Raw genomic sequence first — 19,492 nt, 5'->3', positions numbered from 1 at the left:
ATGTTTTTAAACGTGCAACGTAATAAATACTATACAGCCTGTTGTTATTTTAGAAGTGAAATGGGAGGGGATGAAAAAAGGTAAGGATGATGTCTATAAAATAAGAAAACGAATATCTTTACCATTTCTTTACAATAATGGTTCTGACTGGCTTATTTGGTAAAATAAAGTTATTTGGAGATCCTGGGAATTTGGTTCCTAAACCCTACAGTCATAATCCTAAATAGGGCCAAGCATCCGAGAGTTTTCAATCTTTGTTAATCGGTAAATTCGCAGTTCATTCCCAAAATGCCTAAATTAAACTCAAATAACAATAACATAAATCTGCGCGTTTGCAACTCTTTGCAACCAGGCTGCTACACGTACTTACAGGCCATCAGCCCATCAGGCTAGACATTTTCGTTGGAAAATAGCTCTTATTGTAACTGGATAAGATGTAGCAGCGTCGTGTTGTGGTACATTGCGGTTTACAATATTACACCAGGGGTGGCGAACATTTACACAAGTGCTATTTTTCTTTAAAAAATTGTAAAAAGTCATTGACGTTAGGTAGCTAGGTATATCAATTGAAAACATTAAAAGTATTTGCTACATAAAAAAACCTTTGGATGATAATATTTATCCTATCTCCTACTTCCCGCGACCTTCACCAGAACATTGGTCCACCAAATAGGGAGCCTACCCATACTACCTTTTTCGGCTCTGTCAGATCGGTCGTTGTGGGAGGCCTTTGTCCAGCGGTGGACATCATGAAACGAAAAAGACTATTAATTTCATAGTTACTTTTCAATTGGTTGCGTGCCCAAGAAGGGAATTGCCTTTATTCCCATTTACCCCTTTCGAGCTTGCCCGGGATGGTGGTTGGCTGGCAGTGCTGGCACCTATATTTAGTTTCATCTGCCCCCTTCTAGTACTTATACCACCGAGGTGCTAAATGACACATATTCTTCATCTGCCCCTTCGTAGTTATAGTACAGGGGCTACGCATTTTCGTGCTATCATTGGCACGCGTGCCACTGGTGCCCCATCCCTGCATTACCGGGTCGAATGATGTGCGATCGCCGGGGCTGGCGCGGGGCCAGCCTACACCCGGGCATCCGGGTGTTTAACCGGTTTACAGCAGCCGGTAGTGCGGACACGCGTGCGAACATGAATCGATGAATACTGAGCGGGTTTGGCGCGCAAAACGGTTTTTGGGGATATGTAAGCTAAGAGTAAGAAATCGTTTTTTTTTTCAGTTCAAACAAAGTGAGATTTGGTATAACAGACCTTTAAACTATATTTGTTGAAGAGAAGGATAGAGGAGGGTATTAGAAAACAGAATATTTTCTTCTATATTCAGAGCTGTACATATCGGCGCAAAAGAAAAAGTAGTTCTACCAACGCAAATACTACGCCACACTGCACGTGTTTCGACCGGTCCAAACGAGTTACGCACGATCACCCCACCCGAGTTACGTTATAAAAAGGCCGGTCGCCTCGAGCGGAGCGCATTCGCTCGCCAGCGCTCGAACCGACAACATCTGATTTTTGAAATAAGTTGATTATTTTTATATGGAATGTTGTTGATTGTAGTTTTAAAATACATTGTTGATTATTTATTGGTGTTGTAATAAACGGAAATCATGAGTAAAGAAGATGGTTTTAATGATCAGAGTTCCCTTCCTATTACATACATGCATTGATCTCGATTTCTATCAAGCTCTACCGTTGCAACTCGAGGACATAGAACTAAGCTCGAGGACAATGGACTTGAATAGCATCAGACTTTGTATTGTAGTAATATCAATATGGGGACACTTGATCGATAATGCTGTAATTTGGCTTTGATAAGTCCAGCATTGGACGTCATTTGGTGATTGGAACGGGTCAAAGTTTCCTGTAAGAAGAAGACCTACCTATTATAAACACAAGGGTGGCAAAGTTTCACCAATTTTCTTCTGCTACTTCTTATTATCAGCTGATATCTTGTCCCAAATCGGTGGTAGAGAGAAACTATAGTGGGTAGAATCCAATAAAAAACCAAATGCTATGTAAATATTTTATTAATATGAAACACATTAACAATGCAAGTTTAATCTCACCTGATTGGTAAATAATCCACTATTACCTAAGTCATACAAACAGTAGCAGAAGTTTAAGAAACAATGAGTTAACATGAATAATAAAATGTTTTATAATAGCGACGGCGACGACAAAAATATCACGTTCCAGAAATCACAGCGAAATTTTGAAATCACTCGATAATTTCACACAATATTGTACCGCGGGCGGGGCACGAATGGCACGGGATTGGCATCAGGTGACAGTAACAGTCTCACATTGACGTTCGCTCGTCGCCACCTGTTCCACATGACGTAGTGATCCTTCCAAAGTAGGTATACTGTGACAGAGTACCCGCACAACACTATTGCCATAAAGAAGTCCATTGCTGTTTCCGTTATGCGGTGGGATATGCCTGAAATAGTGATGGGATGAAGAATATAGCAACTATTTTTATATTTTTTAATAATTTATTCCTTTCATTTATTATTTTAAGGAGTGCGAGACACAGCTATTGATCGAATTTATGTTATTCAATGTGCCAAACAAAATTATACATAAGGCGAACTTGAGGCCACATAAGGCATTCTGTAGGTATCTGTGAGTTAAATTTGTTATAAGTCATTTATAGCAATGAAGAATGTTCACTAATTTTGTTTTTTAGCTTTCTGTATTCTCTGTTAAAAATAAAAAATACACGTGAAAGAATTATTTCGATACGTCAATTAGTTTCCAAGATATTGAATTTTAAAAGTGCGGGCGGCGGCCGGCCCGCCATTTTATGCGCGTGACGTCATTTTACAACGAGTGGCTCATATTTGTATGGGTGGAATCTTGCAAACTGAATTAAGACCCACTTCCAGGCAACCGATTAAGCTGAAATTTCGCAAACACATGTGATTTGGATGACCATGTTTTACTTGCATCAGAGAAAATCTCTAAGGTGTAAATATCTTCTCTAATTGGATTAATTGCATTTTTAATTGAACCAATCCACCATTTAAAATCATCTTGTAAATATGTAGGTATATTCATATAAGCATCGTAATCATCATCGGACTGCAGGAGAGCAAGATATTTACATCTTTCCATCTGCTTTGTGTAAAGCCAACCATATTGTACACCTGGGCAAGCGGCAGTAAGAAGACCAACAACACGAGCAAAGTGTCGAATTGAGCAACGTTGAAGACGACTCAATTTTGTTAATTCTGTTAATATGTGATGTCTTTTAGCATCAGGTAAACAGACTTGAAAGTTTCTGGAGTCAATTATGAATCCTAAGTACGTGCATCTATTGGAAGGAATAAAACAACTCTTTTCCTCATTAATTAGAAAGCCTAAATATTCAAACAAGGCCCTTGTTTGTGCCATATTCATCATACATTCTCGATACGACGGTGCTATACAAATTGATGAGTATTTTAATTCTATGTAGTAATCGGGGTCTAATGATGGAGCTGGAAGGTAATTAGCAATAAAACGACACAATCGCATCAAGTTTGGGTTTGGTTCAATTTTAATTTCTGTGATGGGTCTGGGTGTTAATATGTATAATAAGTTTGTATTTACAAAAAAAAAAATATTTAAGTATGTTTATATCCGTTTTCTAGTGAGCGGACGCTGTGAATGTACGTCACACGGGGTCACGTGACCGTCGGCGGGACTCAATATTTAAGCGAACTTTGAATGCCTATAAAATCATAACTACTGGGTATTTTTGAATGAAATAAAAACTAATGTATTTGTAAATGTAAAATCTTAACTGTAACATAGGTTTCAAGTGATTTTGCATACCTAGTAACATTCTCAATTGATTGATATTTGATACATATTGTCTCTATCACATACTCTCTAATCTGTGGTCTCTATCCAGCTCTACCAAACCACCACCATAGAAATAACAAAAAATTAAAGCCGTCAGAAAAGCTAAGCATTAAAAATCATTTACAACCTCTTTTTATGTTTAAATATGGATTTTTAAAACTAAACCTTTTCTGACGGCAAAATAAAAAAAAAGATCTAACAAAAATTCAAAAAAAGGACGTGAAAAAAATACCACACACCTTCCTCCTTTCTAAGACTTGCATCGAGCTTACCAAATTTATTGCCCTCGATAACAAAGTATTGTGTGCCAACGATGCATACCGCCAGCAGACCAGCTGTTACGGTGGATAGTAGCCAGAATATTAGGCAGTCAGACTGTGGACAAAAAACAACTTTAAAACTGTTGCAATATGGTTAAAAATCTGTTCGCAAACTTGAGACAAAAATAACGCGGGAAGATGCTTTACAGCCAGTACATGTAAGTTTTGGTAGTGCTAAACCATTTTGAACTCAATGCAGGGGAGTATAAAAGTTAAATGGCAGTGTTTCGGGCTTAATGCACTTGTAAATGTTTTGAAGTTGGATTTTGTTAGGTCTTGATACTTTAAAACTCGAAGACTTTGATCTTAAAAGCAGAGGAAGCTTTCTAGAAAGTACCAAGGAACTTAATCTTGGTTAGGAACAAGTAAATTTCGCTTAGACAGAAGTTTGTTTTGGGCTGTGTAGAAAATAAGGAAAAAAGTTGTTAAAAAGATCCATAATTTCACTCGTAGTTCAGCTTTATTAGAATTAAATTGAATAAAAATACAGAGTGTGAAAAAAAGTGATTTTTCAGAGATAAGTTTGGAGAATTTTCTGTAACTCTACGAAACCTAGCTGGGACAAATATGAAGAGTATTTATTTATGTTAGCGATAAAACAAAAAAAAAAAATAATAATATAATTGACGTGTCACATGTAAGTGACGTTAGAGTCCATACAAATTGAACATATTAATAAAAATTTTAGTTTTTTGATAACCCAACCAACATAGTTAGGTTACTTGCATTTCAGGTAACCATGATATCAGGTACCCTGATGTTAGAATATCGATTTCCGAATGGATACGACGAATCGCATTCGCTATATTCGAAAGAGGTAAAATATATTTTCAAAATTGACTGAAATTCGACAGTCGAATACATTGAATAAATCAAAATCGGAATCGAAACAAAATCGAGTTCGGACTTCAAAGAGAATAAACGGGCGTGAGCTTGAAATCTAGATAGAATTTGCTCGAATCGTGGATTTTTAGGGTTCCGTAGCCAAATGGCAAAAAACGGAACCCTTATAGATTCTTCATGTCTGTCTGTTCGTCTGTCCGTCCGTATGTCACAGCCATTTTTTTCGAAACTATAAGAGCTATACTGTTGAAACTTGGTAGGTAGATGTATTCTGTGAACCGCATTAAGATTTTGATGCAAAAATAGAAAATAAAAAAAATATTGGGGGCTCCCCATACTTAGAACTGAAACTCAAATTTTTTTTTCTTTAAACACATACGTGTGGGGTATCTATTGATAGGTCTTCAAAAATGATATCGAGGTTTCTAAAATTTTTTTTTTCAGACGCTTCCAAAGTGGAAAAAAGTTGGTCCCCCCTCTAACTTCCAAAATAAGAAAATGAAAAATCTAAAAAAAAACATATGATGTACATTACTATAAAAACTACCAACGAAAATTATTTTGAACGAGATCTAGTAAGTAGTTTTTTTTAATACCTCGTAAATAGTAAACCGCTTATTACCGCGTAATCTTTCATACAAATAACTTAAATTAAAAGAAATAATAATTTTAATTTCATAAATCAATGGTACGGAACCCTTTGTGCGTGAGTCCGACACGCACTTGGCCGGTTTTTACTTATACCTGTTTCACGCATCGGCCTTGTATTTGCTTTGATACGCGGTGCGGAGATTAGAATCGATATAGAAAGGTTATTTAATTTAAGAAATCGATTAGTTTACCGATTACGGTAGGAACCGATCGAGAATTGGCAATGTTTACTTTTGGAAGTAGGTAAGTAATTTGTAAATATGAAATACTAGCTTTTGCCCACGGTTTCACCCGCGTGAGATTTAGTTTGTCACAGATCGTCATAAATTATAGCCTATATGTTATTCTGTAAAGTTTTATCAAAATCCGTTCAGCAGTTTTTGCGTGAAAGAGTAACAAACATCCAGACATCCGGACATCCAGACATCCAAACTTTCGCATCACACATTTTCAATTCATCAATCAATTGAAAATGTATCTTGTTGAAATTATGTCCCGTTAGAACTAAATCGGCTAGAAGACGTAGTGTGGTCAGGCCTCCCATTAGTTCGACCGACAATCTGATGATCAACCGGTAGTTGTGGAAAACCTTGGGGGAGGCCTTTGTCCAGCAGTTGACGTCATTTGGCTGAAACAAACGTCGAACGAACTATCGTGGGCAGCCGCAGTCCATGTATGTATGGACCAGTCCATGTATGTATGGACTATGCACTCCGGATACGCGTAAACTGAGTACGCGTACCAGGGTACGCGCAATCCGTACGCACCTTTATGTAGTCCTGTTAACCCCTCGTGGTAAGCTAAGTAATGCTTGAGTTACTGGGTTCACCACAATAGGCCAGCGCGGCGGCGTGGTTCGAACCCGCGTTCCTCGGATCTCGATTCGGCCAGTCCAACACCATTGGGCTATTGTCGTGCGGGATATGGGATATCATACCACAAGGAAGCTAAGGTGTAGTGCTTCCTCGCTTCACTCGCTGACTCTCTTGTGTCCTCTACCTTATCTACACTTATAATATTATAAAGAGGAAAACTTTCGTTTGTTTGTTTGGTTGTAATGAATAGGCTCAAAAACTACTGGACCGTTTTTAAAAATTCTTTCACCATTCGAAAGCTACATTATTCACGTGTAACATAGACTAAATTTTATTTTAGATAAAAATAGGGTTCCGTAAAATATGTAGATAATGTAGTCCACGCGCGCGAAGCCGCGGGCGGAAAGTTAGTTGCAAATAAAAGTTTTATCTATCTAGCGAGATAAATAAGGAAAAAGATTGATCAATCCTTTTTTTTGTCGATTTCAAGGAATGGAAAATTATGGGAAAACCATTTGCACTTAATTATTATTTAAAAAGTCTTCCGCCTTGAGATTGTATTTCCTTGGTAGATAAGTATTCTAGGAAGGTTACAATTTAAAAGGAAATGCAAAAATAAGCCACAGGGTTAATTGTATTTGTGGGAAAATCGTCTTTCTGAGAATATTCGTGGCGTAAATAAAATGTAACATGAAAAATGTTGTTTAATTTGTTCAACTTAAAAAGGTTATCGTAGAAGAATCTGTACCCGTTAATAATGTATAATGTAAAATAGAGAATTTTTTAAGGTTCATTAAAAAAGAAACCAACAAACTTATCAGTGCAAAAGTCAGCTTTAGTCAGTGCCTGAGGCATGGGAGCGGCACGGGGTGACATTGACATAATTATTACTGCTTCTTCTCACTGCAGCCCATTTATTGTCCCGAAGCAGTAGTAGGGTTTATATTGGGACGTGTAAAAGTGCTTTTTAAAAGCCTATTTGCAAAAATAAATGAGTTTTATGAGTTTTTTATGAGTTTTACGACGTGACAGAATATAGTAATATACCAATCTAAAGTACAGTCGCGGAATGAAAAGGTTCGTTACCTTAGTGTCGGTTTTCGCTTGCACTAGGTACTGTAAGAGTCAAACCTGCCAACATAACAGTGCAAGAAACAGTGCTGCTAACATTGAAATAAATATGACGTTTGCTAACGAATAAGGTTTTGCTTGTTTATTTTTCTATCCCATCAGTGCAATGCAATGATGACATTGACCAATTGACAAGTTTTTTTTTATTTAAAAGAAATAATAATGGCAGGTTGAACCAACAAGAAGGTTTTAGTTTATCAATCATAATAATCTTCTTGACAAGATAAATCGTCAAACAACTTTGATTTGAATAATTTTGAACTTTACCGACGAACAGTTAAAGATTATTTTCTCTAACTCGAGATTATTCTGTAACATAGTTTCAAAAGGTATTATGTGCTCGCGATTCGTTGAAGGAATCAATTTGAAAACTGACGAACCTTTTCATTCCGTGACTGTACATTTTGAAGTGCTACTGACGTTTGACGCCTCAAAAACTCCTCCCGTGACGCTTCCATATACCTCAAGCACCGCCTGAGTTAAACGCTAAACCTTTAGTTTATATAGATATAACTTGAAAACTATTACTTAAAACGATTGATATAATTCATGGCCATATAATTCATTCGTATTCAGGACTAGCGCTTATTTTCATACACCCAAAAAAATATCCAAACATTTTTTACCCCCACAATATTTCCAGCAAAACACCCCAAGCTTATTTCATAACAAACATAAACTTGTCAATTAAAGTCAACGGCACACGCTAGTTCACTTATACGAAGTGACAAGGGGCAGGAATCCAATATAGGGCGTCTTGTCACACCGCGTCACGTCAAGAGGACGGGTGCGGTCATAGTGGGGGGTGACGGATGGTTTGAGAAGCTATGGAATATGACACGCGGAGAATTTTTGAACAGCCAATGTATAATATTAATGAAGATACGGAGAAATCGTGTCGAATAAATAATAATGATACTCGGAAGATGTCTTGAGGCTTGGATGCGTGACGTTCATAACAAAGTTTGTGATGAAAAATTCTGATAATTTTCTGTTGTTGTTGTTGAGTAGATTCGTCTATTAAAGACTAGGTACTGCTAAATTCTAAACGTTGTTAATACGAAAATTAGTGAAGTTATAATCTTACATGCAAAATCCAATTTTCAAGGCTACGATTATCTCTGAAATGTAATGTAGGAAATGATGTGTAGTCTGTGATGAAACAATATGAACGAAGTCACCTGTGTTAGGTATGTGTTTTAAATTAAATACATTGGACCGCAAAGAAAAGGGGTCGGTTACAAAATCTTCAATATTTAGGTACCTTTAGCTAGAAATAAAAACTAAATTAGTTCAAGCTTTTTATTTTTAATATAGGTAAAATAAATTAAAATGCTTAGACTTTCCAGTACTTTTTGTTTCATAAAGCTTGGTCAGGTACATCCATATTATATGAGTGAGTAACGTGGCCGACTCGACATCCGAGGAACGCGGATTCGAATCCCGTTGTCGCTGGACTATTATGGTAAGCTCACACCCGTAACACAAGAATATTTAGCTAAGTATCTACGAGGGGCTAACGGGACTATTGCACAAATTAATTATTAAAAATGTGGCTTTAAAACAATGTTAAACACTTAGGCCCAGTTTTTTGATTCATAGTTAAAATAACAAATTGTTAAATTTTGCTACTAATGGTTAAATATTAACAAAATGTTATCTAATAGTTAAAAAATGTACTAAAAGTCAAGCTAACCATTGTTCGAAAAACATTTTTTTCTAATATTTAACCACTTGTCATTTGACATCTGTCAAATTTGACCATTGGTTATTTTAACTACGAATCAAAAAACCGGGCCTTAGGCCCGGTTTTTGTTAGTTTACATTTTGTTAATATTTAACCATTAGTATCAAAATTTAACAATCAGTTATTTTAACTATGAATCAAAAAACTGGGCCTTAGGCTGAGTAGCACCACCTACTTTAGACCGTAACTATAACGATAACCGGTGTTTTTTGATATGGAGTTTGACTGATTTTTGACGTTTGTCAAAGTTAAAGTAAGATAGTGCAACACAGTCTTATTTATTGAGTTTAGCAGTATTGTACCCGCGCGGCCTTTAGATCGCTGACAGCCGCGGTCAGAGTGGGCGTTGACAAATAGTTTGAGCAGCGGTGCCAATCCGTTATGGTTTGCTCGCGATTTGTTAGTTCACGATGTTTGTTACGTTAGATTTATGAGGCGACGGTAAATTAAATTCTGTTTGTTACACTATGTAAATAAAGGAGGCTGTGATATGATTTAGGTTTTTTTCAACTGAAATTCAAGATGTTGTTTTTTTCAATAGAAAAAATAAATATAATACATAATTACTTTTATTGGCTACAATTGCTGAATTTATTTACTCTATTGGAGTCCTACTATGACCAGACATCCTAGGATGCGCGCCATGATGATATACTTCCTACTCTTATCGACGTCCAAATGTATGGGCAAAATCGATAAAATGGCGTGATAATCGCTTATCGCGGCCTACAGCTGACTGATTAATTCGTAGATAGTAGAAGCACTATTTATGTGGAAATCATTGGGGGACGCCTATGTTCAGCAGTGGACGTCCTGTGGATGAAATAATGATGACGATGATGAACCACTACAAATATTATGAAAGTTCTCTATATTTTCGTCCTAACTTTTAAGTAATTCGGCAGTGTAAAAGAAGAACAAACTACCGCTTGACCTAATAGTTTACCGAGCCGAACATTCGTCTTGCGTGCCGAATTCGCGTACATTTTGGACGATACATAGTCGTTTAAACGCCCACTAGCGTCGTAAAAGTTGCTTTATAGCGACCCCCGTCACGGCAGATATACGGTTGTGGACTATGAGAGGGATTCGATGTGTAGCGATTTTAAATATTTTTATTNAAGCTCGATGTATAATTAAAAGTAACGCTGAAGCTTATGAAAAAGATATATCATCGAGCATGTAGTTTTCATCATCATCATCTCAGCCATAGGACGTCCACTGCTGAACATAGGCCTCCCCCAATGATTTCCATGTCGCCCGGTTGGTAGCGCCTCCCTGCTACCTTTAAGAAGTCTTCGGTCCACCTTGTGGGTGGACGACCCACGCTGCGTTTTCCGGTACGTACGGTAGTCTTACATAGGTATATCAACGTGAAATTGTGAGCTTCGTCAGTTTACAATATAACGCGTGAGATTGTATAGGTTAGATTGTAATCTAACTACGTCAGATCATAACCTGACAAAATTCACAATTTCATGGTGACGTATCTATTTAAGTATTATAATTAATTAATGTTTAAATAGACTTCGGACGCAGGTTGGCCGTAGTAAGGACAATCTGGCCAGGTGGGGATTCTTGGATGGCTTGAACATGGAGTGCAGGTGCGGTTTTGTTCCCCAGTCGATGAGGCACCTGATGTCATGCCCTGAGTGCCCAAGCAACTGCACTCAGGAGGATTTGATGAGTGCTACTGACAACGCCACTCTTGTGGCGGAGTTTTGGGCTGACACTGTGTAGGTTTGTTGTCGACACGAAAAGAAGAAGATTAATGTTATAATTATATTATTATGATGCGGGCAGCGCAGGACCGTTCATTGTGGAAAACCTTGGGGGAGGCCTTTGTCCAGCAGTGGACGTCATTTGGCTGAAACGAACGAACGAACGAATTAATGTTAACATTTACTTATGACTAGCGGCCGCCTGCGACTTCGTACGCGTGGATCCCGTTTTACCCCCTTCATATACGATCTTACGCGGTTTACATTTTTTCATGCAAATGTTTTTTCCCGCTAACTCCCGTTCCGGTGGGAATTTTGCAATATCCTGTTGTAACTAAGCTTTCAGTTTCCTAAGGTACCTACATGCCAAATTTCAAGCGTCTAACTTAAGCGGTTTAGATTTTTCATACAAAAGAATATTCCCGCTAATTCCTGTTCCCGTGGGAATTCCTAAGTATACTATAATCTGCCCAGGAGTATGAAGAATAATATTACCTAGTTTCGTTAAAATCCGTAGAGTAGTTTTTGTTTCTATAAGGAACATACAGACAGACAGACAAATTTTTTACTGATTGCTGTTTTGGAATCAGTATCGATCACTAATCACCCGCTGATAGTTATTTTGAAAATATATTTCATGTACAGAATTGACCTCTCTACAGATTTAATATAAGTAGGTATAGATTAATGTTAACATGAGTCATAACTAACTTAACTAAGTAGAACTAGAGTTAGCTGGAGAAAAGTAATTTTGTAGAGATACATTAAATAGGTTTTACCTGTAAGTGACTCCTATTCCGAGGGTTCCCAAACCAGAGCCTCAGGGCTTGGAGGACGGTGTACCGAGGGGTCCTTATGGCAGGGTAGCTAGAACAAAACAGTACAAACTATTATTATTCTATTACTAGCGGCCGCCCGCGGCTTCACCCGCGTGAAATTTAGTTTGTCACAGATCGCCATAAATTATAGCCTATATGTTATTCTGGGTTATAAATAATAATACTGTAAAGTTTCATCAAAATCCGTTCAGTAGTTTTTGCGTGAAAGAGTAACAAACATCCACACAAACTTTCACCTTGATAATATTAGTAGGATATATTATTATACTATAGTATTGAGTATTAAAACCTTAATTTTCTCTTTAAATGTGTTTTTTATAATCTTTAAACTTAGCTGTTCTTGGAATTTCATGACGATCAAACAACAATAGTAAGTACATAACTAACTGAACTAGAGTCCAATACGTAAAATAATTTTAAATTTCTTTACCCTATTATCTTGGAATTTGAGCCGTACAAAACCGAGTACAAACACGTTTATTCCAAGAAAACTCCATCCCCGTGTTCTCATAGTTCGAGTGTCACATTCCCAACCCGAAGGTCCTCCATTCAATTCCCTATTGTGACAATCGAGTAGCATATTAAAATCATTTCCCAGTTTGGTTATATCACGGTTTCAGAGAAATTGTTATAACCATTTCCTAGTACTTATTAATACCCTCATTTTAGCTATTAAAGTTTAATATTAGTTTTAGTATAATCGGAATTTGGGAGTTTCAAAGCTCGTGCAAAATTCCTTTATAGAATTCATAAACATTTATTACCATTTTCCTGTATCTCAATCAACAAAAAACTTTGTAGTTTCGTAGTATTTTCATAGCATGTACCTAGCTACGAAAGGCTACGAAATTCTCGTAACGCTTGGAATTTAAATTGCAGAGGTAATTACTTCTTTGCTTACCTATTGCTGGTGATAATAGTATGATAATAAACCATAAAGTTTGCCTTAATGTTTGTAGGAATAAAACTATGAGTACTTAACTTTTGATCAGATTTCCTCAATATACCTCGTGTAGAATGTATTTGTGTATTGATACGCTTACGTACATGTTAGCATACATTAAGATTCCGCAATATTAAGCTAAACGTACCGTTCATACATACCTACATACTGAAAAATAAAAATAAAAATGTAAGAACCCAAAACATTGTAGCAGTGCACCGCGCTGTAGCAATTTCCTCGTAGCCCGTAGCATGCTACGAATCGCTACGAGCGTTCGTTGCAAATACCCGGAGGATTGCAAGACGCTATTTGTAATCTGTGCATTCACACATTCTTGAGATATTATCGCAGAAACTAAACGCAAAATGAAAATGTCTGTGTGTGGATAAAATAAAGATTTGAGCAGAGTTACGCCCGTATTCACAAACGATGCTTAAACGAAGTAGTAAATCGAACGCACAGTATTGAACAGAGATCTGTGATTGTATTACCCTGTGCGTCCACGCGCACTGTGAGACCTCATAGTAATCTTTGTGAATATAGTTGTTTTACTGGTAAAAAAGGTTATGAAAACAATTTTGGAAGTTAGTTCTTAGTATTTTCGAACATAAAACTAAAACTAATAAAACAGCAATAAAATCGTTTCAATAAACGTACGTTGGGGGCACTTTTAGTTTGGTTTTTTGTGAAATAAAATTACTGGGGCCGATTTTCGCTAGAAAAGTTTTCCTTGGAGATAAAAAGTCTTAAAGACATAATATTTTCTGTAGAAAAGACATCAAACTTATTCTATTACTATCTGAAGATTAAAAAAACTGGCTATAAGCCATAAAAGTTAGCATACTTTTAGCTAGTTTTTTTTATATGTTTATGTTAAGTATCTATAAAACTTTAGATAAGTACGAAAAACCACAGCGTAAAACCATTTCAGCCTCTCATTTGTGTATCATTATTCTCATATTGCAAACAGATTTTTAGATCTAAATGCTAATAAGTACTAAATAAGTACAGTCCACAGACAAGCTAACTTTTATTTGAAAATCAACAGGCAGTTTATTTAAAGCTACATTTAGCAGAATATACCTATGTTTGTATTTAATTTTCATATTTATCAATGGTTAGTAAACCTATTAACAGCTTTGAAATAATTGAATCGTAATAATTAAATGACTAAATTCGAGGTTTAGATTATTGCTAGGGGCATTGAAATAAATCTGTAGGTACCCTATTAATTAATAATAGCACGAAACTAAGTCACTCTGACTGTTTGCTACATTCTTTGATTTTTAGGTACTTTTGGTATCTACAAAATTGAAACTTTGAGAAGATACTACATTGCTATATGTATTTTGTCGCAAAAATCCTACGGAGGTTGACGAAAAACAGGGGATGAAAGGAAAATTCTACTATAATATTATAAATGCTAAAGTTTGTGTGGATGTCTGTATGTCTGGATGTTTGTTACTCTTTCACGCAAAAACTATGAAACGGATTTTGATGAAACTTTGCAGTATAACATATAGGCTATAATTTATGACGATCTGTGACAAACTAAATTTCACGCGGGTGAAGCCGCGGGCAAAAGCTAGTTTGTCATAAAGTTAATAAGTACTGTCTGTCACGAGACACAATGACATGAAGTGTGACGAATTTACACAAGCTTGTCCTTGTGACAAGTCGACCCTAGCAAATTAAGAATAGCAACTATGCAGACAAAACCGCGTGCCACAACTAGTGGATAGACTCGCTTAAATTACGAGTGTAGGAATCCGGCCGTCGTAGATTACACCGGCTATTCCTTAGTGCATATTTCGTTGATTAATTCGTTTAATTTTGTGGATTTATACCAGTTTTCATGGTTTATTTCTAAGTAACACTGTTGGTTTTAATATGTTACACGCTTTAACGAGACAAGGGCAATGAAAACATATATTTTTGTAAGCATTTTTAGTAATTCCTAGGCACAAATATGTAAAATGCTTACCTACTCAAGTTTAATATGTATGAAATAAAAAAATGTAAGCTAATTCAGTTCACAGCAAAGTTTGGTTGGTTTTTACCATAATTGATTTATTTTTGTATAGTTATCAAACGCTATTTTCCCATAGATTGTGTAACACTGGACAATAGACCTCACAATTTTCTTAAAAGTTATCTAAAAAATAAACACTTCAAACTTCTTCTATTCCCGAAAAGATAAAAGCTAAGTACAAAATCGTAATTATGAAAGGGTTCGCGCAAAAAATCGACAGAACGTTTAATGATGATTGGCATCATTTTAGTTCGGCGAGGGTCCGCCAAGAAAATGTTTTAGAGAAACCGGGCAAGTGCGAGTCGGACTCGCGCACTGAGAATTCCGTGTAAAGTTCATTCGTTTGTTTGTTTCAGCCTAATGACGTCCCCTGCTGGACGAAGCCCTCCCCAAGGATTTCCACATCATCAGCACGAGTATAATATGCTCAGTATGTAAATAGTTACCCGAATGCGCCATTAGGAGGGTTATGTTTTTTGCTTCTGAAATTAAGGTTTTCAAGCAAAACGGCAAAAAAATCAAGTTTGTTTTATTCCCACTGGGAGACCCAATTAAATATTTATTTCAATCTGTTTTCAGTATTTGTTGTTATAACGGTAACAGAAATACATCATCTGTGAAAATTTCAACCTTCTAGCTATCACGGTTCATAAGATACAGCCTGGTGACAGACAGACAGTAGAGTCTTAGTAAAGGGTCCCGTTTTTACCCGTTGGGTACGGAACCCTAAAAATGTACGGTTCTTTTGGAAATATAAGAAAATGTTGACTGAATAATGAATACTTTTTAACTTAATTTGCGAGGGCGGAGTAAAATCATTATGGTTGTATCAGAGGATTTTGAATTTTATGCATGAGTAGGTTACTTAGTTTTAATTATGATGGGAAAATATTGATTTGATGCTTAAAAAACATAATTTAAGTCTAAGATAAAATGCCAGCAGTATAGTAGGTGCACAAACTTTAGGCGTGGACAAGGTGGACCGACGACCTAATAAAGGTAGCAGGAAGGCGCTGGATGCAGGCCGCTACCAAGCGATCAATATGGAAATCATTCGGGGAGGCCTATGTTCAGCAGTGGACGTCCTGTGGCAGAAATGATGATGATGTTTAATTTTGAAAGAAAGATACAGACTACGGGACATGAAACTTAGAATCCTAAGTACCTAGTTGTAATAAGTGTGACTTGGAAACAAAAATGAAAAGTTCGATGTGCTTCAAAGATCGTTTCATCCACGAAGACGCGCCCCACTAATTTTTGGTCGAGGTCAGCACGGGATGCAGCGAGTGTGATCCGAGCAATCCAAGCGTCATTATTGTAGTGTGCGTGTGCACTCATGGATGATTTAGCGTGTACCGATAACACTCAAATATTAGTGGAAGAATGGTGGGGCGCGTCTTCGTGGATGAAACGATCTATAACTGTCTACCGGTGCGGACTATACCAAAATATTTTATAGCACACCGAAGAGGCACTCGCGAAGTTTCAGGAACTGCTCGTCCAGGCCTGATCTGTCCTTCAGTGGCCGCAATTAGTTGTTACCATTGAGCTGAACGAAGATGTCGGTTTAATTGAACATCCAATTATTATTTTTAACAGGAGAATTTATTATTAGGCCACATGGTTTTGGCAGAGTAGATAGGATCACTCAACTCTTCCGTGGATGTCATATAAGGCGATTAACGGACAAGTTTATGAATATCAGGCCTCTTTAGTCTGACTAACGTGGGGAGTGTACTATCCGTTGGATTTACGTTTTCCGCTGGCGATATGACGTAACTCGAAGGGAAGCGTCTATAACTATAACAAACTATATTTAAAATAATTTTTATTTATTAATATTGAAAAAAAAAAATGTGTATTTGCGTAAAATAAGACACATAATTCCGTTTAATCGCTAACTAATTGCGTTTAATCGCGGTTGGGGGAGGAGACGCACATTCCACGGACAGGCAAACTTAGCGTGAACGGGTAGTAGGCAAAATTCTCCATTTGTCTCTGGTTGGCAACACTCAGCGACGTAACGTTCAGAGTCTGAGCCCCGCGACTGAGTGTTGCCAAAACTCTGGCAAATTAAAGGGGGTTTTGCTCCTCAAATGACCTGATGATGATGATGATGATGATGGAATATCAGCACTCGTTAGTCCACTTTGAATATGCTTGTGCTACTAAGAGCCTCTATGCCGAGAGAGATCAACCACGGTGGCGTAGTCATGTAATCAAGAAATTGACGCCCGTATTCGCAAACATTACTATGAGGTCTCACAGTGCGGGTGGACGCCCAGGGTGACACACGAACCAATCACAGAGCTCTATTCAACGCTGTGCGTTCGATTTGCTGCTTCACTTAAGCAAGCATCGTTTTTGAATACGGGCGTACGTATCTTATTCGGTTGTAATAGGTACTATTTTGTATCAAAATGTAGAGCAACTGCTATCTTAAATCCTCCAAACAATGTCTCTTCCATCCACCTAAACCGCGTCCACCTGGCTCTGTCGCTCCGAGCGGCGAAGTTTTAACAATCGCCACCGCTCGACTATCGATTAAATACGCTTTTTGGAGCGATATCGAGTGGAAGTAATCGAGCGCTCGATGTTGTCGCGATTAAGGAGTTTGGTCTAGTTTTAGACTGGACTAGAATAAAACTAGAATACTATGAAGTACCTGCAAATCAGCCGATTCAATGGTCGATAACTTGATTTGCAGATTAGCTGTGCACCCCGTTCGATTTGATGCTCAAGTACAACTTTTGGAATGGGACTAACAATTCTCATATCAAGAAAATTTTTTCTCCAAATTAATTTACGATTTACAATTTGAATCAAGAAGTTCAACATTTTTTTTCTGGGGTTGTGATGAGGCCACTGCATACATTAAGAAACGCATTCCTGGTTTTGTGTCATTTATAGAAATCAAAACTTTAATGACTAGGATCGGCAATCCGCCACATCTTTTTTTAGAGCGCTTTCACATAATAAAAGCGTTTTTGTCACGTAACTGTATTATGTATGGATACGAGTCGCGCTACTGCAGCGCGACTTAGAAGCGCTACAGTCGCGCGACAAAAACGCCTATATTATTATGTGAAAGCGCTCTTAAAACACATGAACATTGCACTGGAATATTATCTAACTATTGGAATGGAACTCCACATACCTGTAACCACACAGCTCACAGTGATTCCTGCCCACTTGGTTCAGCCACCGCTCCAAGCAACTCAGGTGGACATTCGCCAATGATCCCTTGCAGTTACACGGCGATATCAATCTGCAATCATACCATCATCATCATCATTATTTCAGCTACAAGATATCCACTGCTGAACATAGGCCTCCAACAATAATTTCAAGATTGTCCGGTCGGTAGCGGCCTGCATCCAGCGCCTTCCTTTGATACCTTTATGAGGTCGTCTGTCTACCTTGTGAAGAATTTAGCATAAACTCCAAAATAGGACTGAGTATTGTTGTACTAACGTGAAAGTTTCCCCCAAAATGAACCCTCCCCTAAAAGATACTCTAAATGATGCCGATTCAATCCAATCAAAAAGGTGTACAATATAAACCTGACCTTTCCCTTCCTCTAGTCATGCAGATTCTACAAACGTTAGATCCGATACTCGAAAGCGAGTCCCTTTGCGCAACCGGGAATTCCCTTTCTGTAGATCTTTCTGACAAATTCCCTGAAGTCTTTTTCTTGTCTGAACCCACTTTAGACACTTTTTGCTCTACCCCAGATGTTACCACAACCTCATTTGGTTTAATTGGAGCAGTATTGCAACTTGTATTTGGAACTTCTTGTATCACTTCACCAGTAATAACAGGGGCTGCAACATTTTGTATGTCACCAAGAATAATGCCACTATGAGTTTCTTTATTAATTTTAAAACAAGACGCCATGAATTTCTTCAAATCAACAAACGTCGTCGGATCAGCTTCTTCTTTGTCATCTTTGTCGAAAATCGGGATTTTGAGCTCATTTATATTGGTTTTAAGGACAGGATTTGCACTAATGTTTAGAGATCTTAGAGCATTTGCTACATCTTTGGTAGTGATAATGTGGCATATACTGTGTTCGGATTTAGATAGTCCAGGTGTAATTTGTAGATTGATTTTGATGTTTTCTGTAGCTCCTGGAAGAGGCAAGGATGACGGTCCTGCATCATTTTGGTTGGTATTGTTATTTGGCTTCACATCTTTGTTAACATTTACTGTATTCGTCAGATCTTCTGTATCTTTCGTATCAGGTTTATCTTTGTCATCCATCAAAAGATGCGTACCATTTGTTTGTATGTTTAGTGAAATATTTCAAATAAACCTTGCTGTAAATGATGCAGTTTTTGACAAATGCATTTGACGTTTTTATTGACAAGACAGCTAATTTGACATGTTTAAAAGCAATATTAAAAAAAAAGGTTTTAGTTTTGAGTATCTTAATTGATAAAAATGATAAAATATTTTCAAGGAATGTAGTTATTTATTTGAAACCTTTTGAAACATTCAACAAGCAGTAGTAGAAATAAGTTCGTTCGTTTGTTCGTCGAACGAGCGAACGAACTTGTTGTGGAACTTACTGTGGAACATTG

General features: G+C 37.2%; 1 protein-coding gene across 1 annotated transcript; it reads right to left on the bottom strand.

Moving 5' to 3' along the window:
- Nucleotides 1-2,136: 2,136 nt before the first annotated feature.
- LOC114358483 (E3 ubiquitin-protein ligase MARCH8) lies at nucleotides 2,137-19,241 on the bottom strand. The gene is made up of 5 exons (XM_028312461.1): nucleotides 18,478-19,241; nucleotides 18,067-18,177; nucleotides 11,875-11,962; nucleotides 4,107-4,242; nucleotides 2,137-2,458 (listed from the first exon to the last, which is right to left on the bottom strand). The coding sequence occupies exons 1-5, from the start codon at nucleotides 19,170-19,172 to the stop codon at nucleotides 2,250-2,252; spliced, it is 1,239 nt and encodes a 412-aa protein (XP_028168262.1). The 5' UTR covers nucleotides 19,173-19,241; the 3' UTR covers nucleotides 2,137-2,249.
- Nucleotides 19,242-19,492: the final 251 nt, after the last annotated feature.

The sequence above is a fragment of the Ostrinia furnacalis genome, unplaced genomic scaffold (genome assembly GCF_004193835.3).
Source record: "Ostrinia furnacalis isolate ACB-3 unplaced genomic scaffold, ASM419383v2 OfSCF3961, whole genome shotgun sequence".
Taxonomy (NCBI): domain Eukaryota; kingdom Metazoa; phylum Arthropoda; class Insecta; order Lepidoptera; family Crambidae; genus Ostrinia; species Ostrinia furnacalis.
Note: the sequence above shows the minus strand (reverse complement) of the source record. Positions and strands in the feature narration are given on the sequence as shown.